Genomic DNA, 27,167 nt, shown 5'->3' with positions numbered 1-27,167 from the left:
TACAGTTAACGCCGAGTCGGAGGAGAAGGTTGGCTGCGAGGCCGAGGGTGCAGGCTGAGGTTGGGGCTGGGAGGGGGGGGGGGGGTGGTGGTTGAACCCTCTATCTAACTAAATTCTAATTAAGCAACCCTCTTGGAGATACGCGCCTCGTCCTTATCGCGCCCGCCTTTCCTTATGCTCCGCACGTATAAATATCTATGAGCCGCCTAAAGCAGGATTAACGCGCAGTATGCGGTTCTGCCATGACGAGAATTCCTCCTGTAAAATACTCCACCCGATTAATTCCTCACCCCCCACCCCCACCCTCTCACTCCATCACCGTCCGCTTCACCGGTCGCGATCCACGCGGTGCGAAACACGCGACCAATTAGAATTTACGATAAATTCAACCATTTCGCCGAGATTTCTGAAAATTATTTTATTTCGGAATATACGATGGTGAGAGAGTCGACCGAGGGACTCGCGCACTCTCCACGCACGCAAGTACATATTATTTTTATTCTTTCCAGTAGAGTTCTTCTTCTCGCGCGTATCGCACTCGATAAGGCTCGTACGTTGCACCGGCGCGTTTAGAGTCTTATTGCGACGAGAGTATAAGTCGTTAGAGTGGCTTTGGATTGGTGTGCCAGGAGGCGAGGTATGAGAGAGGAAGGGGGAGAGGGACGCAAATGAATTTTTTCCGAGCAAACGAATCGTCGAGTGGCCCTCGAAGCGCGGTTGCCTACACATAATGCCGAGTGGCCCTCCACTCTGAAGAGGATGTTAAAGGACCCTACACAACGCGACAATAAAGCTCTCTCTCTCTCTCTCTCCCCCTAGGAGACTCGTAGTGGCAATAAGCAAAGTTCCTCCAACTTCCCAACTCATCTCCCCCCGTCTCACTATATTACTCTTTTTCGTCCATATATATATATGTATATATATATACACACACACACAGGAGAGGCAGAGGGAATCGCACAGCTAGACTACTCGCGCGCGATACTCCTGAAATCCCCCCTCCACTACTATAAATATTCCATTCTCAAAGCCATCGGACGAAATTCCAATAAAAATCCAGTTACAGCCAGTAGCTCCGTATCGAATCGACGTTGCTACCGCAGTAGCGCGGTGTATACATATAGAGATATATATGTTACACCCTACAGAGAGTCTGGCAAACTGACGACTAGATTTTCGTTATCCCGTAGTTTATTTTCCCTCGTTCCACGTACACCGTAGTAGGCCACGACCGGCCGCTGTATATACTAACGGCCAACCCAACTCTATTTTTCGGACAGATTGTTTCTTGAAAAAAAAATAAAAGGGGGGGGGGGAAAGTCGAAGCGTTGATTTCGCGGAAATCGGTAGGGAAAAGCTGTCTAGAGGTGGGGGAGGGGAATGCACGAGTATTTCCGAGGCTCGACGACGCTGCTGCCTGGATCGATTTCATGGTAAACCGATGGATTCCGGGAGTCGGAACCGCAGAGAATCTTGGAACGTTTCGCTCTCGTTCCTTTCATTGCGGAGAGCTCGACGCGACGAGAGAGCTGGTGGTAAAGCTCCGCCATTCCACCCTGGAGCCTCTTTTTCCCCGGGCCAGCACTTTGTGGTTGACTGCACCGCTTTCGGGGTTCACTGAATTTCTGGCCGGAATTGAAATATTCATATGCGCGAGCGAGCGAGCGAGAGAGAGAGAGAGAGAGAGAGAGAGCCGGTCTCTCTCCGCGCTCTCTATACTCTGTACCGTCGATGCCTCGGCCACTCACACACGCATGTAAATTCAAAACAGTGACGCGCCCACCCCGGTAGCATGCATATGCAACGGGTTCTCCGCTCTACAGGAGTCCCCATACCCCTCCCTCAGGATTTGCATGTTATTTCGAAATCCGGGAATACGGAATGTTCCGCAGCGATTTTCATGGGCCGCGCAGATGGCGCCCTCAAGAATAGAACGCTAACAACACTCGTGTAATGCTATACTCCGCTCGCGCGCGCGCCCTTGTGTGTATGTGTGTGTGTATATACCAACGCGCCAGACTTTCACCTGCCAGCAGCCAGTCCTCCTCCTCCTCGCTACGCTTACATATACTTTACCAATGTCGCCACTCTGTTCTACAAACTATCGAACAAGCTTCTCCAAATTTCATTGGAAATCTCTCCGCGCATGCAAGATATAACCCATGTTTCCACCTGCTAATAATTCTCATGATATCTCATTGCCACCTCTATACACTGCAATAATTTATATACCATTCACGCTGCTCGCCTCTGCTCCCTTTTTTTTTCACCGGCTCCGACGCCAAGTGCTCCCCATGATTTAAAATATCGATCAGCGGAATCTCAATTAAACCGTTGGCATTGCGCTTATCTCTGCATTCTCGTTGGCGAAATGAAAAATAACCAGATAGATGGCTTATTTCCACGATTAAATTTCTCGCTGGCGCTTCCTGCCCCAAGCCCCCACCCCCCTAACCCCTTCCTATTCCACAATCTTTATCACGACCAGTTCCCCTGATAGGATGACTCGATTATCAGCTAATCTGTTTTCACGCGAGCCAGCTTCTGCACCTCTGCGTACACACACACACACACACTCACGTACACGCTGATCAACTATACACACCGTGCGCTCTATTTTAATTTATGCTAATTCTTATCTGTTCCTTGTTGTTCCCGCGTTATCCTATCTCGATTATTAGCGTGATTTATGACTTCATTCGAGTAATTGGTCTTAAAAAAGCTTTAATCTTCATGTTTAATTAAGCCGTATCGACCGATCCCACACACCCAATCTTTTCACCTATTATACAATAGCTATATATATATATGCATGTATATATAGAAAATCTCGCGGCAGCACCCCTAACTCTCATCCTCTCCGAAAATTTTGAATACAATCCTTCGGCTGATTCGATTCACCGATTAATTATTGTTATTATTAGAGAAGAAACCCGTTAGCCGGATATCCGAAAAATCTCAGCAGCACCACATAATATCCATTCGAAATCGTGAGAATCTCGACTTTTCACGCTGCATTACCGCAATCGCCCCCCCTCCCTCTCTTATGTTACAACCGAGCGAGGAAGTTTTAGTCGAAGCTATATTCCGAAGGATCCTTTATATATAGGATAAAATTGCAAGAGAGAGAGAGAGAGAGAGAGAGAGAGAGATGAAAGACGTAATATGTTTTCGCGGCGATGCGCGATTTAGTGGACGGGAAACAATGCGGGTAGTTTAAAAATCTATTTAAAAGTCTTCCTTCCGTGTTCCACCGCCGCCGCGCGGCCACCAACTCCCACGTAGCATTCGGATTAATGGCTGTTAGGAACGCGAGGAAATGGTCGATGGAAGGATATTTTCAAGCGGCGTACATAATGCATTGCGGCAGGGCACGAAGGTGGATAACGGTATCGCGATAATGAGTCATTAATGCTCGCGCGAGCGCGATATTCGTCCCCCCCCCCCTCCAATAAGGACCACGAGGGCTTCCCGAGGGCTTCCAGGGAATCAGAGGCTCGCACGATTGATTATCTCGAGCCGTTACAGTCACCCGCAGCCATAGAACACCATGTTTACGAGCTACCAACTACCATAGCGACGACTGCCACGTACCCCAGCCCTTGCGCCATGCGCCATGTCGTTACGCCATTCCGACTAATCACCCAACGCACAATCAAGAATTATCCTCCAAAATACTCCCATCGAGCATCCAAACTCGCAAAAATTCCCATGTATATGTTTCTGGCAAGTCCTTTTGACAAACCTGATGACCGCGTTGGTCTCCATCGGTTAAACTTGTCATTTCAACGGGATAAAACGCGGAGGCTGAAGAAGCGGAGAATTCCACACTAGGAATTTCATGTATATATATATATAGATATAGCGCGAAACGGGAGAATGAAACAAATCTTGCGGATGTTTCAGTGTGATTTTAATTAACCGTGAGTTTTTGCCGTGGAACACCTGAGGCCGGAAGCGCAAATAATGCTCGCAATGTAAAACGGGATGACTCTCCTCCGTCGAAAGTATTTCCATTGTGATTGTGGTCTCACGCGAAAATTGCAAGTTTTACGCTTCCACTTGGCTTTTTTTCTTTTTTCCCTTTTCTTCTCTTTTTTGTCCATTGCCTCCTCTCTTGCCAAGCATTTTACCTCTCATTATTATTATCAGCGTATATCCTTATCCCAGCGTCATCTCCGAGCATTTTTATTCCCCTCCCCTGTCCGAAATACGATCGTTCAATCTCTCGCACTGTTACTCTTAGCAGTTTCATTTTATACTATAAGGTATACGCGCATGATATTCGAGGGAACTTTGAACGGATCATTTTCATTTATTATTATGACATCGCGCGCGGCCTCTGGGACGAGTCTCACTCTCCTCTCTTATTTTTACCTGTTTTATTTGCCCTTTGGCAATTCAGGCCTGCCTGCCTGCCTGCCTACCTTTCCCGAGCTTTACAGCACGTGCAATAAATCGCCCGAACAAACGGAATTAACTCGAGCAAAGGTACGGGCTCTCGGGCATCCTGAAAATTAGGATTTACGAGCGTACCACTTGAACACTCGAGCTCCTTCAACAACACCATACTTCCTTCTTAGATTTCTGATTTTCGAAAATACAACACGCCACTCTTCTAACCTCTCTCTTTATTGTACGTATATATATATATGTATACTATATGGAGGGCTAGGGCTGAGAGAAACGGACTGCACCGCCAATTGTCTCGGCTCTTTTGTGTCCATAAAAAGTCAAGTTTCGGTAATTATCTATATCCGCACGAACGAAATGACCGTAGGAGATTTTAGCATGGGAGAGGAGGCTAGGTCGAGGAATAAATAAAGGAAGGAAGACAAAAAGGAAGGGACAAAGGGTACCGCGCTAGCGGCCATAAAGAAGTAGCCATATAATCCTATATCGGACCAAAGGTATAATGTACTTACAATTAGGTGCTTTCCCCTCCACCCCCCAGCTCTCGTGTATTTACTCGCTTCATCCCCCGAACAAATTTCCTTCGCCCCTCTCTTTCCCCTTTATGCCTTAATCAGCATCCAGCCGAGGTTCGAGGGTCCTCTCCCTATTATTGCCGCGGCGTCACCCTTACGGCCTTTATTCCCGATCGACGTCCGCACACGTCTTTCGCGTAAAAGCTCAACTTTCTTGCGCCTCCCCTCAAAAGGCTGGAGAAAAATCCCCTTTATTCCTATATCTAGCCCGGGTCAAAGGGCGTGTGCTCGCAAAATCTCTTCTGCCTCGGTGATTTCTTTTCCATTCCCTCTTTTAGTACCAAATATTCTCGCAGCTTATTTCGAATTCAATAAGATCTCTGCTTGAAATTACTTTCTCTCTCTCTCTCTCTCTCTCTCTCTCTCTCTCTCTCTCTCTCTCTCTCTCTCTCTAGATCTGGTGTTATTATTTTGCATTATTTATCATTCGGGACTGTTTGCTTAATTGTTGCGGCTGCGTCAGGGTTTTACGATCCGGACGGACGGTCGGTCGGTCGTGCGAGCCGAATGAATGGAGAGATTCTTGGCGCGAGTGAGCGCACTGGAATAATGGAGACCTTTGCACGCTCGATCGGGCAGACGGTAGGTCGCTCAATAAAGAGGACAATGCCAGAGCGAAGTGACGATTCGCATTGGCCAAGTCCAACCTCGTCGGCATAATAAATCATTTGGTGGAAAGCTTCCCGATAGCAGAACGAACGACCGAATCCTCCAGCGTCGCTTTGCCAACTTTACCTTCAACTTCTCCGCCAACTTCGATTGACTCGGAACCACCTTCTCCTTCGAGAGTCTGCCTATACCTTTAATTGCCACTAACTTTAACGGATCCCGCGCGCGCTCGCGTCCAATCAATTTCTTCTTCTTCTCCTTCTTCTTCCGTTCCTCGCAAAACACGCATATATATATATATATATATATATATACGTACACGTCACGCATTAGAATATTTTCCAGCGATTATCTACGTTTCCTCAAGATTCCCTCGACGAGGGCGAGAGAGAGAGAGAAGTTTTATGGATTTTCTTTCGAGTCTAGCTCAAGTTTTGGCTCACGGGTCAAAGCATCCCCGGTTTTATCGGAGATTCATCGTGGAAAATGAAAAAAGAAGGGAGGAGAGAGCGACATAAAAGCACGCTTACATGGAGAGACGGGTGGAGCTTAACGCTGAAATTCGTCGAACGAGTCTCGAATGTGTGGGTCGCCGCTGCGGAACTGGCGTGTAATGGCTTGCCATTTCAGCGACGAGTTCCCGGAAGGAGCTCCGCTAAGATTTTCGGAAACGACCTCACGTAATCCACTGACGACCCTGGCGGCCGCGCAGCTTCCCCCTTGGACCCTCACCACCACCACGCACCAGAATCATTCCGAAAGTTGCGCGATCTTCCCGCAAGCCTAGCTCTGCTTTCCCTCGAAATTAAATTCATACGCAGTTTGATCAGCTCGCAAATAATCCGGAACCGGGCTTAACGTTGAGTCGAGTTTCGCGCTTAGAGGCACCTTCTAGGCAGTTGAGCGAGAGGATGCTGGTAAATAAATTAAGGAAGCGTCGAAATACTCGCGCTACCTAACTTTCTCTCTCTCTCTCTCTCTCTCTCTGCTCGCATCATTTGCTTTCACGACAATTGTAAATGTGGCCGGGAATTCTGGAGGAAAGCGTCGATTTGCTCTGCTTTACCGACCGCGAACATTCGACCGAGCAAAAAGCACAGCACCTTGCGCGCCAGCGAGCGACAGAGAGAGAGAGAGAGAGAGAGAGAGAGAGAGAGGAGACTCCTTCCTTCCTTCCTTCCTTCCTTCCTCTAAGGAGAGAAGGATTTCCAGTGAATTATTTCGGTTTTGTCAGGTCTTAGCAAACACGCCGCTATAAACTTGCTCCCACCACTACTCATTTATTTTCAGCTTCTCGCGAGAGAGGAGGGAGGGGGGGGGGGGGTTGGGGGAGAAGGGAAGAATTAGGCCGGCGTCGCGTCTCTATAACGACGATCGGCAAAAGACCGATCGATGCTTCGGTAAACATCGGCGGTGTATATAAAGTGTATAGGAAAGGGGGGAGGGGATAACATTGGCGAATCATAAAGAGAGAGAGAGTTCTCGCGGGGTGCGAGTGATTAAAGCGCCGCTGGCTATCCGCGAGCGTCTCGAGGGTTAATTAAAACCCCTCTAATTATTTATAAACAGTCATTTCTTTTTCCGGGCCGGATAATAAACGCGAGCCGGTCTCGCGCATAACACTCGGTTCCCTCTCGAGACGCTCGGACGATTGGACGGCTGGGCCGGAGAGAGGTCCGCCATTGGTCGAGGGAACCAGAGAGGTTTCATCATGGAGAGAGAAAGAGAGAGAGAGAGAGCGAACCCAAAGAGAATCCGCGCGGACGAGGTGGCGCTGTCTTACCCGCAGAACCCGATGATCCTTGACTCAACCCCTCTCCTTTCGCGTCTCTCTATCTCCCCTGTGTAGTGTGCGCGCTCCTATACACACACGCACACACTAGCCAGAGATTCCCCTTTCTTCTTGTGGAAGCCCCGGAAGGCCTCCGCCCGCGCGCCCCATCCTCCTCAACCCCCGTCAGCTCGGTCTACCAGTGCGTAATCTGTAAATCCTCGAGAGCATGGGGAAGTGTAGAGCGCGCGAGGGAGGGAGGGAGGAAGGTGGGAGAGGGACGCACACAAGTCCAGTAAGTTGCTCGAACGGAATCCACCCCTCTTCTTCCCTCTATATATATTCTTTTTCCTCTTTTCCATCCTTTTTTTACCCCTTCTCTCTCGCTCGCTCTCCTCTTCTTCCTCCACTAATACTTCTCGACCTCCCACCACAGCACTCCATGCAGTCTACGACGCTCACTATAACGCTATAGAAGAGACCCTCGCTCTCTGCCCACTCGAACCAGCCAACGGATTTCTTTCGCAACGATGATAAATTCAATAAACAAATTCGATCAAATCCCATTCCGTCTTAATCAACGAGTTCTTCCAATACGGATCCAGTAGTCGAGAGGGAACTTCACTCCCTCTCTCTCTCTCTATACACATATTTAGGAAAAGGAGGAGAGACGGTGAGTAAATGTCTCGGAGTTTCGCGCTAATTAATTCTTAGACGAATAAATTAAATGATTAATTTCTCAACGAGAGTCCGTCCCCGTCTCTCTCACCCTCTCGCCAGGCAAATATGATTATAACGGTGCCGAACAGGTTGGATTTGCGATTCTGCGAGATTATTAAGGTGGACCAATATTTATTAACATTATTAATGTTATTGAGTGGAAGCGCGTGTAGTAGTAGTAGTGTACGTATAGCAGTGGAGAAGAAGAATTAATCCCCTTGAGGCAGCTTCCTTTTCTGCCGATTCAGCCTCTTTCTCATCTACTCCTCGTCGGTCGGGTTGCTTGGATTTCCACTCGAACTCGCCTTTGCCCACTCGAGGAAGGAAGCAGCAGCAGAAGCAGCGAGGGGATTTCTTTCAGCGTCGATAAAAGCCTCGCCTCGCTGCCCAATATTGATTCGCGCTCTAATCTGCGGAGAGCTTACTCCACCCCCCCCCCCTCCACCCCCCCCCCCCCCCACCCAACTACCCCTGGAAGAACTGTTTCGAGGGTTTCGGGCTTTGAGAGCTGTTTCCTCGACTTCGGGAGGGAACGCGCGGCGATACGAAATCGCGATTCGCGTTACGCCGCGCGATGTAACGAGCGTCGCGACGCCGTTATTCAGTGGTAACGGTCAATACCGCTCCGAGGAAAATCATCCCCTTTTACATACACATATACGTATATACAATAACGATCCCGGGAGATAAGCGATCCTTCGCGGCGCTCCTTTGTTCCTCTTCTTGGCATTCGCGCGCGCAGAGCTTTCGGAAGGTTCCAATTCAGGGGCGGAGGGTGGATAATAAATTGCGCGTTTTCGAGGGTGGTTCGAGAAGTAAAAAATAGAGAAGGTTCCGGGCGGTGGTGGGTGGGCTAGCGGCAAATGGCAAATGGCAAAGTCCAATTGAATAATCCGGGAGAATCGTTTGGCTCGGTGTGGCATGCAGTCCCAGGACTCGTAACTCAGCTCGTAATACAAATTTAAGGAAAGAGCCGGGAAGACAGAGGTTCTCCTCCGGCCGTGAGGCGAGGGGATTACGCGCCCTGGAAGCAAGGACTGGCTGGAGGAGCAATGAAAAATAATGGGGAGCCGCCCCGTCGTTCCTTCTTTCTACCTCCTCCTCCTCGCTTCTTGGCTCGAGCAGAAAAACCTAAGAAAACCCCTTGCCACCTACTCTCTCTTTCTCTCTCTCTCTCTCTCTCTCTCTCTCTCTCTCTCGCCCCATCCCTTTAATCTTCGCTTTAAGCCACCAAGCGTTTCGCGAGTTTAGCGTGAAATGAAAAATTCATTTCCAGCGAGCGACGTCGTACCGCGTGGTCTCTCCTTGTTTTTACCTCTTTACTCTCACTATATATATACATGTACAGCAGCTCGTTCCTTAAACGTTACTCGAGAAATTCATTCCGAGAGTGTAGATCCTCCTGGAAATAGGAAAAACTGCGGCAATTTCCGAATTGAACCTGACGAATCTCGCGCGAGGATTAATGTTGAGAAAGAAATAAGATATCGCGTGCTCGCGCTCTCGTTCATTTTCGTCACCTATACATCCGTACATATAATACAGGGTGTCCCACGAACGATGGCCATGCCAATAGTACCGTCGCATAGGGGACAAAAATCCAAGTAAAAAAGCTGTAAAAACTTTTTTGCTAACCCCTTTGGTTAAAAGTTATTTGCAATTAAAGATTATCGATTATAGTAGTCCTTTCTTAAGAGAAAGATTGTTTTGGTCGCATTAAAAGGTCAAAATGCTAAGATTCTGCGAATTAAAATACTAAGAAAAACACAAAGCCAAAATTCACCTGAGCCTATGAAGTGGTGTGTTTATGTTTTGATTGTTTTTATGGCGATCAAACTCGAAACAGCCGATCGACCTTCAACCACTTGAAATAGGCTCAAGTGGATGTTTGGCTTTGTGTTTTTCTTAGTATTTTAATTCACAGAATCTTTCTGGCCTTATAATGCGACCAAAACAATCTTCCTCTTTAAGAAAGGAACTACCATAATCGATAATCTTTAATTCCAAATAACTTTTTAACTAAAGTTGTTAGGAAAAAAGTTTTAACAACTTTTGTCCTTAGATTTTTGTCCCCTATCCGGTGGTATTATTGGCATGGCCATCATTCGTGTGGTACACTCTGTATATATATATATATAGTATATAGTACATAGCATATTACACAACGGTGGAACGAAATTAACCGGTTGCTTGGAAATGGTCGGATTAATATTCTCATTGTTGGAGAGGAAATTCCGGAGGTTTTTCGCCGCAGGCTTTTGTAGGCTTTGCTCGAGAAGCCGTCGGAATTCTCTCGCAGAGCGGCTGAAATGAAAAATTCATTGGTGATTGCGCCATTTCCTCTTGGACGTTTCTTAATGTCGACTCTTGCCTGGAATTCATTGGACGTGGACAAAAATTCGCCAATCGCGACGCGTCTCTGGCTTTCCGATGAGATTTTAATGAAATATTCATCCCCGTCTCGATACGTATATATATATATATATATATATTCAACGAAGAACCCGCGCAGCAGCCATCAGAGTATACTTTGCCATGCACTCCCTCTCGCTCGCATTTTCCAATCATGCTCCCAATTGGATCGCGAATCTGATTTGCGCGTTAAGCCAGAGCCAAATTTGCCGATTGAGATCGATCGCAACTCTTTTCGCTATTTATAATCTCTCCACTCGAGTCGATGCACTGCCAATATCACCTTTGATATTCCGTAATATTTTTTAGTCCGTCTACTCTTTCGCGGAGTTCGCTCCATACGTTAAATGATAAAATCAACGAGCTGTATAACCACACAAAGCCCTTATATATTATATATATTTCGTCCGTCAGCTTGCGGCTTCCCGTCGTCGAATTTAGAAAGGGAAAATGCTTGACACCTTGTTATAGTATATAACGTAGAAAACGCAAAACGTTCAATGTTAGAGTGATAAGAGAGTGCAGCTGGCGAAGCTATCGAAGTTGGTCCGTTGCAGCGAGTATCGATATGAATTTCGTTAATTAGAGACGTTAGTCCTCGAGAGTGTTAATGGTAATTGAGAAAGGCGCTCGATTTTCTCGCGAAATGGCATTAAAGAAGAGAAGCCGGTGCGCCGAAGCACCGATGTTAATCGTTTCCAGTCAGGAAGGATCGGTCACTATCCTCCTCCTCTTCCTCCCCCTACAGGCCAAGCACGATTTTCAAGCGAACCGCTAATTATCGGATTAAATCCCCTCCCAATTACCCCCGCCACGTACCGGATACACGTTATTAGCGGCGTAAAATACGTTGCGGCCGTCTTCCCTCTAAAAGGGATCCGCTCGACTGAAAAATACTTAATTGATAATTAAGAGGCAGCCTGGAATCTCCACATTTTCTTCTTCTCTCCTTTCCAGCTAACAGCCTATATACCATATATATATACAAATATACAGTGGCAATATTTTAAGGGCGAAGGAATTTCGCAAAGTGATAAATGAATAAAATGTAATTCAACTTGGAGCGGAAGTGGAAACGGGTCTGCGCTTTTTGCTGCTTCGGATGAAACGGAAGCTTAGCGGGGGAATGGGAAACCAGAGTCATATACGAAATAAATTCACTCGTATTTAAAACTTTACACTCGAATCAGGTGTTTTCCATTGACTCTACGAGATAAACCTTCGAGTTAATATAAATTCTCTAGCTCCTGGCGACTCGCACAAATATACGTATACGTTGAATTTGTAGGAAAGTCGAGCGTTCGGGGGGAAGGATAGCGGAGTGACGTAACGCTATTCACGCGTGTCTGCGCGTTAAACGAGGGGGAATGCTCGCGCTTGGGCGAGAATTTTGCTATTTACGGGCTGACTCCGCGAGACTCGAATCGGGCCAGCCGCGCGAGCACATGCACACGCAGTATGTACGTGTGTGGTGGTGGTGCTGCGAACGCGTTATCCAACGAGCACCAGCAGCTCCTTCGCCACCGAAGATAGCCATCGTGAAATTGCCGTTCCGCAACAATGCATTCTCGCGCCTCCAAATGCAATCCTTCGCGTGTTGCACGCCGCACTGATATAAATGCATCTGGAAACGCGTATATAACGCCGATGCTAATCTCGCGCATTTTCCACGCGTGCCCAATAAAACTCTATCGCCCGATATATACTACCATAAAATTAATTAAAGCCCACTAATATCTGATCTCCGTACGGATAATTGAACGTTGCGCCAATATAAGAAATGGAGCCTTTTCAATTGCCACTCTCGCGAGCTCTGCGTCAAATATTCTCGCGTCCATTTCAATTATGCAAAATGTATTTCCGCCATTTTTTCATCGAGTAATTTTCTAATTCCTCCGTGTATATATGTATATATATATAGTATAAAGTATATTTATCGCGCAATATATAGAAATGGAGAATCGTGACATTTGGATGGGAACGTTTTGAGCTTAGAGGAGCTTGGTTATTGGTTGGTTAATATTGGCTGGTGGTGGAGGATGGTATAGGGAAGAGGGGGATGAAGGGGCAGGTCTACATTATCCATGACTATGCAGGAGGTCGTCCATAACTATCAGTGACGAGCGGTGACTTAATAATACTCGGCTGCATCGCTCTAATGGGTCCCATGGAGCTTGTAAGCCTACCAATTTACGTTCCTCCCTCCTCCCTCCTCCCTCTCCCCCAACCCCCCTCTGCACATGTCTCGCCAAACGATTTTTCTGTCACCCCAGCGAAACAGCGTAAAATAAATTTGCCGCTGCCGGGCGTGAATTTATAATCGGACCGCGGCGCGGGTGGCCCCTGCCGAATTCTCACCAATCTTTTGCCTCTCGCAAAAACGCGCGCGCGCGCACGCTTTAACTGAAATTTACTTGAAAACCTTTTACATAAATATTCCAAGTTGATTCGCCTTAATTAAATTTCTCCCGTAACTCGACCTAAAATCAAAAATCCATTCCATAAAAGCTATATATATATATATATATATATATATATTCTAAAATATTCTCCCGCAAATTTATATTTACGACAAGACGTAGCTTATATAATTACATCCACACCTTTCTCGTCATGTTCACTTAGTCTCGTATTAATGAAACACACCGTGGTATATGCTATCATTAGAAGACATTATCTTACAAAGCTTCGTTCCGCTCGCACTGGAAAGAGCTTTGATTAGCAAAAGTATTAATTAGACAATAATTGAAATAATTAAAGCTCTCGCAGCGTTTACCTAATAAGCTGGTACGTATTTATACGTATATATAGAGTAGAGATTCGAAGAGAGCTCGATAGTCTCTGTAAATATATATATTTACAGCAATCTCTTTTCACTCTGGGAATAATCGATAGGAATACCTAATTATATAATACCGTGCGGTGAATCGTGCATAAAAGAATCCTTGAGAAAAGTGGATCGGACGCCGATGGAATTTCGGGGATTTTCCTCTTGCAAATAATGACTCGAAAGGAAAATAAACGGATAATCTTATTTAATTGGATTAATTGGGTAATTGATACGTACGAGAAGAAGCGAGGGTGCAAGGTGGAGTGTGCCGAAGGTGAAATGGTAGGAGGAGACGCCTTAAATAATGGAAACGCTCGTTGCAGTATGCGGTTTGGCCTTTCCAGTGCAAGCATTACGTATTCCACGAGGCTGGGCTCTCGTAATTAGCTAATAAATGCTGACAGTGTTCGATCGGGCTCTGCTATAAGCCGCAACCTGGCCGCGATTAACGCGACCGAACATGCGTGCCGAATAATTACCCATTTACAACGTTACAAGCTTCTGATTATCCGTATGATTCATGACGCATTTGGAAAATATCCTAAAGGATTTTATATATACCGCGCGCGCGCGCGCACACACACACGCACACACACTTCTCTCTCTCTCTCTCTCTCTCTCTCTCTCTCTCTCTCTCTCTCTCTTGAATATTCCATAAAATCAACATTTCCTTATTCCACTCTGTAATAAAAGTATTAAATTTTATTTTTTTCCTATTAGTGTGTACAAGACACATGTAGACGATCAAAGGAGGCGATTGATCAATTTCCAGGTAGATCTTTAAGAGGATCGAGGATCGGCAGTTTATATATATATATATATATATATATATAAGTATATATGTATCTGCGGGTTAAATGGGTATTGGATCGGATGAGAAACGAATGAGAGCTGTGGGACGTCACGTGCGAGGAGCGTAAAAGCAAATGGGAATTGAGATTCAGTTCTCTCGGCATTTTAGTAAGCGTACGTATATAGTTTGCTCTCGAGCATCTTCGGCGTCTTCTTCGGCTAGCATCGGTGCGGAGCGAATCGCGCCGATTGAAATTCAATTCCGCGCGCGGCCAAGCAGCTAATTAAACTCGCGGAATTACACACTTGCGTCACGCGTGCTGTCTCTTCGCGATCTCTTCTCTTATATATATATATGTAGCATCCTCCTCACTAATTTCGCCATCTAAATGCGAGAATGCGCGACTTCCCCCCCCCCTTCCCCCCTCCTCTCTTTCAGCAGGGGAGCACGGTTCAATCCCCCGATTTATATCCCCATGCATAAATACCTGAAAAGCATCGCGAGACTTTTCAATCGTTGGGCAAATTAGGATTTCTTTGAGATTTCGCCAGTTGTATTCCGCATTTTCCGTCGTGAAACTCGTCGCGTTGCGCCGTTGCGATAGCAACTCGACGCCCGCCGCCGATATTGTTGTTGGAAAACATAAAGTCTCTCGTTAATGACCGCAAAGCGAGTCGATTGCGCTACGCTTATCTCATTCCGCGGGCGAGATCGATCTACTGGAGAATTACTAATCTGATTAGGTAACGCTCGAAACGATCATTTTCTCCTATACACTCGCAAACTCTCGATAGAGTCGAGACTTATTACTCGATAAATACAGCAGGAAAATATCGTGACTGCTGCGCGCCTCTTGTAAATCCTTGCCAGGAAAAGCGGCCGTTACAGTTGCACGTATATAACCAGTCCGATCCTCGTAGAAACGAAATTCGTGTAATCCGGGATCCCGCAGATACGTAGCTGCTTAGGTGCTGGGATTATGCTCCGTTCAGACTATACCTCGCTAATTCGCTTTCCTCCGACCAAATTATCGGCTCTGCTTCCTCTGCTCGCCTATCTCCAACGGGATACCTATACCCATATCTTTATCCATGTAAAACTCGTCATTTTTCAAAAACGCTTTTCAAAGGGACAAGGCTCATTCGTGCAAAGAGAATATTTATATATAAAAAAGAAAGCATAAGGAGATTGGGGAGCGATATTGACAGTGGCTTAATGGGATTGTAATAGAAAATATTGGCTAGTTAGTAGTGTCAACAGTGAGAGAAAAAGTGGCGTGGTGTGGTCCCCCCTTTGAGAGTGGTTGGAGTGACACAAGGCAGAAGCAGGACGGGTCCACCCACGATTTAGTCCCCTTCCATCCCCTCTACAGCATCAGCACGCTCCAACAGGGATCCCTACGAGCACGCTGGCAATCCTAGACAGAAATCTTCCCTGACACACACACACACACACACACACACACACGCCGTTAAACAACTGGGAAAGGAAGGAATGGAGACGATATCCCTGTGCCGTGTAGTACTACAACACGATGCACCCGAGGAGAGTGGTGTGTATAAAAATGGCCACTTTGGCTCACGAATACACGTGTAAAGTGAGGCGCATCTATACGACGGGAGAAGCGAGTCGGTGTACGTGAGAGAGAGAGAGAGAGAGAGGAATAACAGGGACGTAGTGCAGAAATGGCCCCTTGTGTGTACAGATCTAGGTGGAACCTAATCCGGGCAACAGGAGGGCTGCCACCGACGGATTTATTTAAGGGCGTGTATTCAGAGGGAGATACAATGGCGAAACGACTCCGGGGGCTGAGAGCGGGGCTAGATGCTAAGAGGGTTGGGGCTTTATGACCGACATCTGCGGCCTGCCCGACCCCCCGTCGTCGCACCAAACGGCGAATTCGCCTTGCTCCATCCTCTCTTTCTCCCCCCCCCCCCCCCCCTCCCCTCTCCATATACAGTCCCAATAGCAAACATGCACGCAAACAGTGCATCCCGAATCTTATTCCTACTACGTTATATATATATATATAGTTGGGCCGGCGCAAATCTAGCGTTAAAAATCTTTCAGCATCAGCATCTGATTCGCGTTTATTCTTAATTCTCCGAAGGATCCTCCAGTTGCAAACGTGTAACGCTCGCAATTGTACGAGTACTCATACGCCATATTGCCTATATCCACTGGCGTTCCCTTTTGTCAAAAGCAGCTCCGGTGTTTGCTCCGAGGGCTCTGAGACGACGATAAATACGACTTTTTCATCGTGGAGAAAAAGTATGAATGAGTTTAACCCTGAGTCGGTAATACAGGTGAGAGATATTTTCTCGAAGGACGTGGAGCGTGACGATGAGGTTTCCGACAAATTGCGGGGGGTTGGTCGTGCTTGTGCTGCTGCGGCTAGTGGAGCGCGTTAAGAAAGAGTGTTTGAGGAGAGGGGGAGGAGGGGTCGGTTAATACCGGTAGTGAACGGGGCCTTGCTCGGTTGCTCCGCACACGGAATTAACACGGTCGAGAGTATTTATGGATCCGGGCACCGGCAGGTAAGCAAGCCGGTCCCCTTCGGACCTGAGACCCCCTCGGCGATCTTTCTTTTTTCCACGGGCCAGGATTAATTAATGAGTCTGGACCGACATCACGTGAACCTGCTTCTCCGTACTACGAGCACATATGTGTGTGCGTGTGTGTACCACTTGCACTGGCGTGGGAACAACAGAGAGAGTCTCCCCTCCAATTTATACGTACTATATCTTCTACCTGGCCGGACTTGTTAAATCTCCAAACATTGGCCATGCACACGCGGGTATAATATACTTACTCGTGTGGAGCGCCTGCCTTCCAAAGCAGACCTTTTACCTACCATAGAAAATCTCTGGCGAGCCACCGGAAGGGGAATCAATGGATAATTCGCGTTTCGTGTCTTGTAACCAGGCTGTAAAACAAGGCAGATGCCATCGTTCGATAAGTGCTCGTTAATTATCGCTACGTATCGCCTTACACGCTTGGAAAGTTATATCGCGAGAGTCGCGGCCGTGCAAAAGGAGAAAAACTCTCCCGCAGTCCGATATCGAGTTGCGTCGAAGCGTAAAAAGAATCCTCCTGGTGCCGAATAACTCCTTGTATATACAAAATCCACGTTTATGCCTCGCGCGTCTCTCATATTCCATCCTCCCCTTTCCCCTTTGAAAGTTTTTCGTCACCGCGTCGCGTCGTCCACGAGATAAATACGACTCGTAATTTTTCGACAGCCGCGAGAACTCGCAACGACCGATGTCGTTATCGAGATGCGCGATACAGCTTTGTGTGCGCGTGTATATATATATATATATAGAAGTTAATATCGGAGAAGCGCGGAGGATTTCGACTCGACCTGCAGATGCGATAAAATTGTTTTTGGCATCTCTGTTTCGCAAGAAGGGAATCGATATATAAAGTAACTCTGCGATTTCGCAATGGTTATATTATTGTTGCTATATCCGTGCAGCTGTATCTTGTGCTCGTTGAATAATTTTGGTAATTCGGTATACGTAGGCGATTACATTTGGGGTCGGCGAGGAGAAGGATATAATTTTCTGATGGACGAGGGTCGGAGCTGGCGCTGCGGAAGGTTGCGGGGAGGATTTCGTGGCAGTAGACTAATTGGGTATCGCGCCCTGATGGAATTGTGGTAGATCCTGGATGATTCTTGCGTGGGCGGTCGGTCGGTCCCGAGAGTTCTACGCCAATGGACCACATCCATCGTCGACGTGGAACGGCAGGAGGTGTAACACGTGTACTCACGGCGTGTAACGCGTGCTCCAATGTGTTCGCCCCGGCACACGTTGCCAGTGTGTAACAGTGCTTTTGCAGTCTTCATCCTCCCCCTCCCCCTCTCTCCCTCTCTCCCTTGACTCGATCCTCAAAACACGTCGCTCTCTCTCAACGTTTAACAAATAATATACCCGATAGAGAGAACCCGCATTATATTATTATGCATGTATAAAAGTTAATTTTTCTGCGAGAATCTCAAAGGCGCGCGTACCGCACTCTCCGTAATTTTCTACCTACGCGCGCGTCAGTCCACAACTCTCCGATGATACAAGTGTAGACTATGACCTTAATTGGTATAACATTCTTTTTTTCTCGTACAAATTTATACGTGTAGTATAAGGTGTAATAGAAAGTAACGACTTTAACGCGAGTCATTAATATATTTATCGGGCGTTTTCGTGGTTAATCCCGGCCGCAGAATTCCTCGTAATTTTCTTAATCACGTTTTTATGAGTCGTTTAATGCAGTTTAGCGTCCATTTCCAGCGGTACATCTTAAATCAGGTATTATTGCTACTTCGGCCCCCTCTCTTTTTCTCTTTAACTCTCTCTCTCTCCTTCTCGTCCTCCCCCCTCCCGGTTTTATCCGCCACAAAGCGGATGGCTAATGAAACGTCACCGACATTGTTTCAACGACGCCTTTGCTGCCCTTTTGCTTTTTACGAAGAGACTCTCCGAATAGCTACGATCTTGGGCCCTGCTTGTTCCTCTTCGTCGAGTTCCCAATCCGCTCACGAAGAATAAGCGCAAAAACTCCTTAGTCACCGCGTTTAATCCAATGACAATTCTGTCTCTTATATAGATCCAACAAATCCCATATATTCTCGAGAAATGCGTGTAGTAAAAGGAAAACAATAATCAACTGCTAAATCGCCATTAGCGATATTTCGTAGGATTTTCCTGGGACTGTCCGTCGATCGGTCTCCAAGCTGGATTTCAGGGAATGAGAAGAAAGGGGCCGGTATATAGGATCGTACCTTTTCGGCTTAGCCAATTGCGATTAACGAAGCTCGTTCGTTCCCATTTACTGTATATACATGTATTATATGTATGGTGGTTGGTCGATGCGCGGGAGAAACATGGTGAAAAATCCGACAAGGAAACAAAACCACTCGGAGAGATCCAGGGTCGGTCAGGAACTGATCTCTGTCACGGATTACCGCTTGGATTAACACGTAAGCTCTTGTCGGAGTATTAAAATCGATGTACTGCCCCGGGCTGTGCTGCTTCGCCATGCCACGCAGTGCAACGCCGCGCCACGCCACGCCACGCCACGCCACACCACGCGCGCTATGTCTATACATACGCAGATATAGATCCTCTCCAGCGTAATGCACCCGCTGCTGCGCGTCCATTCGACGGTAAACGTCAGTTTTTCGCTCGAAAAATCCTGATAGAAATATCAATAATTCCTTTTCTACCTTCTCCCCCCTTCCCCACCTACCTCGTAATTTCCCAAACGCGTGCATACTATATACTCATCAGTTGTGTACGAGTGGTTTCGAGAAAATCTCTCGATCGACCGATTCTCTTCCACGTACGATCGAAAGATTCGCAGGGAAAACAATCATCTCGAGGCTCCGAATTATCGGCTAATAAAGTTAATAATCCAGGGAGAGAGAGACTGGAGATTTCGCGTTTCGTCATTTCCGCGGCAAGAGCGGAGAATATCTGATTTAACGAGCCATTTGTGGCTTGGCCTTAATTCGGTATGCACCGAAACACCGTGGATTAATCTTTCAGGGAATACAGCTTCCGACAAGTAGTACTTTGGCACTTAGCAATCCGACAATGCCCTTTAAACGGTGAGAAATAAAGGGGCAATCTTAAAATCTCCGACGCAACTGCTCGGCATCTCATTATCGCACTGTTTGAACAATGCTCTTCTGCAATTCGATGCTCCAAAGCGAGAGAGTGAGAGAGAGAGACGCTACGGAGCGCGAGGGCTATTATTTATTTAAAAGCGAGAACAAGGTCGAGGGGATTAGAAAAGTTTCGCGGAGGATTTTCGTTGAAAATTCGAAATTCCAGGGATCCCCGAGTTGAGAGGCACTGCGCGGTTAGCCGCGGGTATACCGCAGCGACTGGTTCTGCCGGGCGGCGGCGGCGGCGGCGGCGGCGGCGTCGTCGTCTCTCTCTCTCTCTCTCTCTCTCGTGCACGCTTTGCTTTTCGCGCGGCATATTTCCTCTCTCTCTCTCTCTCTCTTTCTCTCTACCCCCTCCCCCACTTTCCTTCTCGTATAGCCAGGCTAGTCCGTTGGTAACGTTAGGTTGCCATTTCTCTCTCTTTCTCTCTGGCAAGTTCGGAGAACGTACGGTCGGTCGGTGAGCACCGAGCCGCGCCGAGGACACGTACTGCACTATCTAGAGGGAGAGAGAGAGAGAGAGAGAGAGAGTGAACACGGGCGAACACGCAAACCGGCTGCGGCAGGCAAGGCGGCTCCGCATAAACCGCAGCCGACCGAGCGCGACCGACAGCTTCGCCAACACTCTGCCAACGTGAACGCGCGCAGAGAGGCCATCTCTCTCTCTCTCTCTCTCTCTCTCTCTCTATCAACTCTCCTTCGCTTTTACCTTCCATACTTCCTTCGCGCGGAAACAAGATAAAGAACCAGCGAGGCAACACGGCCACCGAAACTCATTCCTTCTCTCCATCTTATTTTTCACCTTTTTATTTCTTTTCTTATTCTTCTTCTCTCATTCCCCTAACTGTGTGTGTGTGTGTTTTTTTTCTCTTCATTTCGCTCATGTCAAAAGCACTCGAATCCCCGCTTCTTTCTCGTACAGTTTCGCGCTATTTAAATCTCTGCTGATTTACATAGAGTTTTACCAGAGTATTCTTGGCTGAGCATGAAAAATACGAAAGGACAGTCGATATTTTTAATTCCTCGCCTCGTTCCTCTTTGCTAGTGTACGTGCGTTTATATATACAGTATATATAGTTATTTGGCCGGTTACTTTGGATCGCATCCACTCGACTCTCGTGCAGTCGTTGCGCTCCCGTGGCGCGGCAGAGCTACCAGTGCCTCGATCATCATCCTCCTCTTGTTCCCGTGGCTCTTCCATCAGTGAATGGATCATCCTACTACCTAGACCCGTGTATACTCGCGATGCAACCATTTCTTTCCCAGCTATAGCCATTTGTACTTTATTGCGATTCGCTTGTATTACAATCTTCCTGCGTGGCAAAATAAATGAGCGTCCGATAATACCGCACGCTCTTACCAGGATGAACACGTTCGGCTCGCGATGAAAATCTCAAGATTGATTTAATAAGGCTAAATAAGGCACGGGATTAATCAACATCCATTCGAGACATCATAAGCTCGTGATCTATGTACATTGTACATATTACGCCTTTTGCGAGAGACTCTGCTATTTCGAGAAACATTTCAGAGGGTTCCAGCAATTAATCAGGACGGTCGCAGAAAAAAAAGGACAAAACGCTCGTAGAAAGATCTATAGTATAAATAATTGTAAGATTAAGTAATGAGAGGGGGGGTTCGGGTTGCATCATGGAAAAAAATGTTCGTCAGGGAATATAAGAGTGAGGCGGCAGAAAACAGCGAAGGAGGATCTCGTCGGTAAAAAATGGAACGATCGAGTATCCGAGAGGGATTTGTTGGTCGAATAATATTGGAAGGGAAAAGGCTTCTCTGCGACGATAAAGAGCGCGGTGCACAAGCATCGCGTCTCGCGCCTATTTATTGCATTAGGCGTTCCGTCCCGCGCACGCACGCACGCAGCCCCGCACCATCGATGCGTTTATAGTCCAGTTAGTATCCCATATATATTCCACACAGACACGGGCGCGCACATACGTAGGTATAGGCGCAAAGACGCGCGCGCGTGCGTGAATGTTGGGGCGCGTTCCGCGAAGCATGACAATGGGCTTTTCTAATCCTGCGCGCTGGATTAAGGGTCGAAAGCAAGGGGCCCCCTTCGTAGGTGCCGAGGTAGATGGGGAGGGGAGATGCAGGTAATGGGATCGACGTTTCGTTATGTTACTTTTCCATTCTCATCCCGGGGAAGACTCATGGAGCGAGCGAGCACCCCTGGTATTCCTCCTCGTCCTGGAACGCTGGTCGTAGGATTGAAGCGACCCACCGAGAGAGAGAGAGAGAGAGCCTCCTTCGCATCCAGCTCCTTTTTCCTAGCCGGTCGGTCCATGTTTTTCCTCGTGTAGCCCCCTATTTTTCATGTTTCGCTGCGGCTACGCGTAGCACCTTCGGCCGCATAGCCGTAGAAACGAAAGGATCCGCGCGGACTCGACGAGCAGCTGTCAGCCGGTCGAACGCAGCTCCAGGATTGGCGAGTGGAGCGATAGTAGCGCTTGCCAGCTCCGCTTGGCTGGGTGAGAGCAGCGCCGGTTGGCCAAGGCCAGCAACGCGACTTTGCCATTGGACGAGCCCCGAGTCCAAGTCCGCGCGGACTCTTTCCTTTGCCGAGCGGACGATAGCGGCAATCAAGTAGGAAACTGCTTGGGACTGTGTGCTGCGCGATATTCACATAGGGGCACCCCCTTACTACACCCGCGAGCGAGTACAGTCGGTGTTGCGTGAAGCTGCCTCTTCGCCCATATCCGTCTACGTGTGTTTGTGATCTCTCTCTCTCTCTCTCTCTCTCTCTCTCTCTCTCCTTCCCTCCCTCCCTTCTCCCCTTTCCGTCTGACTACACTGTACTGCTTCCATACTGTTTCTCTCTCTCTCTTGCTCGCTTTACGCAGCCACGCCGCTGCAGGGGTTGGGAAAACGGGTGGAGGCGCCATATTTGTGGTGGTGTGGGAAGTGAGGGAAATCACGAGTGCCGAGAGAGGCAGCCGCTTCCACCGAGGGGCACGGAGGGAAAGAGGGAGGCTGAAGTTTATGCGGACATCCGTGTCAGCCCGGTGACGGCCATTTTGCGAAAAACTTTCGATTTGTTTGCACACGCCGAGCGAACCAGCTAATACCTGCGCACCTATGCACGAAAACTCTCCCTATCATATCTCCCCTCCCCCCCCCCCCCCTCCGTCTCTTGTACACGTAACGTAAAAACACAGTTTAATTGCGGAAAAGCAGCCGTTTGACTTTTTCGAAACTCCAATAGCCATTTACCAGCTTCCGCGAAACCGTGCAGAGTTTCATTAACGGCTATTACTCTCCGAAGCTCCCCGTGTGTAATCATCGACGTCGATAAGACAACTCGGACACACTGTCTATCCTCCCTCTCTCCCTCCCTTCCTTCCTTCCTTCCTTCCTTTCGTCTCTCGAACGACATCTGCCGGAACATAACTTAACGGTATGTAAATAAAGCGGACCGCGAGAGAAGCGGAGTAATTTATCGTGCTTCGCTGGAAAAATAAATGAAACCGCGCGCGCTAGTCGAATAATGAGATATGCGAGAGAGAGAGAGAGAGAGACACGATCTTTCTTGCTTTACGTTTCGTTTCATTTCTATATAAGCATTGACTTCGCGGAACGATCGTAAAGTCTCTGCTTACCGAGTGGAGTCAGTCAAAACAGGGGATTTTTGTTGGTCGATAAAGTAGTTGAATCGCGCAGTGTGCGTGTATTTAATATACGAATGCAGAAAAAAGAAAGCGGTGGATGGAGGAGGGAAGGGAGGAAAAAGGAAATGGGCAGGTGCGCGTTGTTGAGCCAAGGAAAAAACTAGGGGAGAGTGTGACAGAGAGACGACGTTTTAACGAGCCGTGATTTTCGTGCTCGCCTTTTCGAGAGCATTACGTAACCCGACTTAATTGTGAAGGAGCTATCGCGTCGGTTAATACGCTCATTCTCCCTCTCCCTCTCTCTCTCTCGCTCTTTTCGCGCAGAGGTAGAGAGAGAGAGAGAGTGAGAGAACGCAGGAGCGAGGAAGGGGAGACATTCGATGGGGTGCTTGGCGGGTCTCTAACTGTGCAGCATCTCCTGGTGGGGAGAGAGTGAAGGGGAGCGAGCGAGTAGCGAGAGGGACAGCCAATGCGAGCAGAGCGCCAGAGAGAGAGAGAGACTGGTCGCAGTGGTGGGGATAGCCTCCCCACTACTCAGACGAGCATCAGTCGCTCCGAGGCCACTGTCGTGACAGGTCAGTTTTGTCGTTCTCTCTCGTCATCTCTCCATACCTTCGACGCTGTAACTCGGCTTCTTCTTCGTTTTACACTCAATTTCTCTCTCGTCTTTCTCTCTCTCTCTCTCTCTATCACTCTTCTCTCTCTCTCTCTCTCTCTCTCCCTCCCTCGCTCTCTCTCTCTCTCTCTCTCCCGGTCAACCACGCCCGTCGCTTTTCGCCCGATACAACATCCCTCTTTAAATCATTTCGTCTGATTGGTGCAGCGTAGCAGAAATCGGACGGAGATGCGATAGGAAAACTGGGGTTGAAAATCTTGTGTCGGCGCGTCCGGAGATCGGACGGTGCGAGGAAGATACTTTGGAAAGAGTGTTTCAGTGTTTTCTCTTATGTCAGCGCCGCTGTACGCGAGAAAAGGAAGTTTTGGTCTGTCGAGTCTGGACGTGGACGCATCTAGAGTGAAAGAAGCAGCGAGAGTGTGTTGATATCTGGCTGTATTGGGAGGAAGGATCTGCATTACCGACGGAGCCAAAACCCACGCTCCTCTCTTTGTTTTGTGCGCTCGTGTGGCCGACACTCGGAAAGAGAGTGTCGTCGTTCGACTGACTGGATATACCAAAGGACGCTGCGTCGGGATCAGCAAATTCTCTGGAGCGACGACGGATCGTGTTGAAGCTTCCCCGATGAGGCACGGGGAGCTCAACACCACCGATGGATCATCGCGAAGCTGAAGGAATTCCTTCCTTCGGGGTGTTTTCCGCGGATCGACCTTACCGACCGAGCCGGTCGTAGCACGCGCGGGCTTTTCGAACGAGCAATACTTGCGTGCTCTGCCTCTCTCTCTCTCTCTCTCTCTCTCTCTCTCTCTCTCTCCCTCGCTCTCCGGGGAATCTCTCGAAAGGCATTTTACGCGTACCGCGAGTGACTTCTCTCTTGTTTCCCTGTGATTATCGATGTGCTGACAGCGTCCGTGCGACGCGATGAGGCCCGGGGTCCTCTGAGGAGTACAGTGCGCGCACAGTGTTCAAGTTTGTTTTTTTTTTTTTTTTGGGTTTCTCGTGCGAGTAGTGCGAGTGTGGATTAGAGGAGAGCCGCAAGGATAACGCACAAGATGTATCCCAGCAGCGGATTGAATGCCGCGGCCGTGGCCGTCGCTGCTGCCAGGCATCCGGTGAGTAATGCAAACTCTCGGTGTGTGTGTTTGTACCGCCAGCATGACTCTTCCAATCGTACCTAACCTACAATAGAGTTTCATCATAGCGAAAGCGCGTTACGTGCCATTTTGTCCTATCGCGCCTTTTGACCGCTTTCTTTTATCTCGATAAAACAACAACGCTACCCACTGCAAATTGATTTATGCGTGTGATTTACACAGTTGTTAACCTTGCCTTATATGCCCGCGCGCGTTCACCACGACTGTCCGCCAAATAGCTACGCCATGTTTGTTTTGCGATCCTCTCATTTGTCCCCCTCGGGATACCGAGCGTGTACTTTATCCTCTAATTGCAAAATTCCAGCAAATCGTAGCAATGATCGAGCGCGTAGCCGGTATTACAGAGCGACCGATCTGAGAAACGAAACCGGAATCCGACAGTGAGGGGAGGAGGAGGAGCAGCGTCGTGGAAATTTAATATGAAACTTTTGCTAATAGCTCGAGACTTTTTTCTTTCTTTTCTTTTTTCCTGCAAACTCCCCTCCCCCCCCCCCCTCATTTGGTTTCATTACGTCCAAAGTCCCCTTGGCAAGCTTCAGGATTCTCCGTTTCCACGATTCGCCACTCGTAACTCGATCCACGACTAAATAGCTCGCTCTCCCATGCCACGTTGGATTCAGGTTTCGCGTACACGTCAGGAATCGTAATCGTGCGACGTGCAAATTACACTTGCAAAAACATTATCGCCGCATACCTCGCGCGTAATCCTATATAGTGTAACGATGAAGCACGCAAATGCTCGAGCAGTCACCAACTTAATGGAATTATTATTATGCGACACAACTGCAAAATAAAGTCCAAGTGTAAATTTGTAGCGCGCGATGGTCTTTTCGGGATATTCAAAGAATCGTCTACATTGTTTTCGTCGGAGAGTTTTGTATTTGCAGAGCGGGCCCTCGGACACGTGTGCGTCTGGGATTTGACGCACGTGTTATCTCTCTCTCTCTCTCTCTCTCTTTCTCTCTCTCGACTCGTGGCGCGATATCGACTCACACACACTCGTCACTCGACACAATCCGCGTCAATTTGTTTACCTTCTTTTCTAATAGCATATCTCTCTGTTTTTTCGCTCCCTTTTCTCTTTTTTCTCCCGTTACGAGTGCGATATACGCCGATTTAACGAGAACCGAGACTCCGTTTTATCCCACTTGGCACTTTTTGCAGACGCTAAAAAATATCCATACGTATCGCATAATTACTCCTATTTTAAAGGTATAGTTTACTGTTCTAATTAAATAATAAGGTCGCTAAAAATAGACGTATCTATTTCGTGTTTGGACTCATTTTCGTAGAATAAATGTGTACAGTTTGAAAATAGGAATGAAAAACTTTGTTAATGAAAAGTGCAAGAATTTCAATTTTTCTTATCGCTTTGATCGAGCGTGTTTTTCTTTTGCCACTTTTTCTAGCGCTCGATTGGAAATCGGTTTTGGGTTACCACCACATAAATATACATAGGTGCATATGTCTATTTACGTATTATTTCTATTTATAGAATTTTAGCGTTTATAGGCCAGTAATATGGCCGATAGAATATTACCATACAGTTTCAAGACAACGATAACGAGGAAATTTGAGGCTCTTTAAAACCGGAAATGTAAAATAATTTTGCCGAGGGTCACGCTGCAAAATTTACTCAAACGTACAAGTCGTGTTTGAATTTTTTGCAACGCTCTTCGAGCGTTGGGCTATGACAGGACGCCGCGTCACCAATATCAGTTTTTTCATAATTAATCTTATTAATAAAAAAAGCACCGTTTCTCCGCGGGTTAATTACTCGGGACTCGTAAACTAAGTGCATTGGAGGGAAAAATGTATAAGAAACGCTTTTCTTGGAATTTCTTGCTTATTCAACTTTTTTGGTCCAGCTATATAGTTAACCGGACATTGAAAAGCGTTTGTCAACTAAAACGTTGGACTGGGTTAAAGAGCGAGAGAGAGAGAGAGAAGCGCCGATCGTTTTGGTTGGTCGATTTTAAA

The 27,167-nt window shown here is 47.5% G+C and overlaps 1 protein-coding gene across 7 annotated transcripts in view; it reads left to right on the top strand.

The window, feature by feature from the left end:
• The window catches only part of LOC136783148 (protein groucho-like), a 148,401-nt gene that overhangs the window by 50,337 nt on the left and 70,897 nt on the right, over window positions 1–27,167 (top strand). For 2 of the 7 annotated variants that reach the window (XM_066743040.1, XM_066743044.1), the window contains exon 3: window positions 25,043–25,145. The exons of 3 other annotated variants lie outside the window; for them this stretch is intronic. In XM_066743040.1, the coding sequence (XP_066599137.1) occupies window positions 25,043–25,145 (103 nt within the window). Of the gene's footprint in view, window positions 1–23,783; window positions 25,146–27,167 lie in introns of those variants that run through there. 2 more of the 7 variants (XM_066743045.1, XM_066743046.1) reach the window with 2 other exon arrangements.

Source organism: Prorops nasuta, unplaced genomic scaffold (assembly GCF_024137725.1).
Source record: "Prorops nasuta isolate Cenicafe-Biocafe unplaced genomic scaffold, Cenicafe_Pnas_1.2 PNAS00032, whole genome shotgun sequence".
In the NCBI taxonomy this organism is placed as follows: Eukaryota; Metazoa; Arthropoda; class Insecta; order Hymenoptera; family Bethylidae; genus Prorops; species Prorops nasuta.
This window is presented reverse-complemented; position numbering and strand designations above follow the sequence as displayed.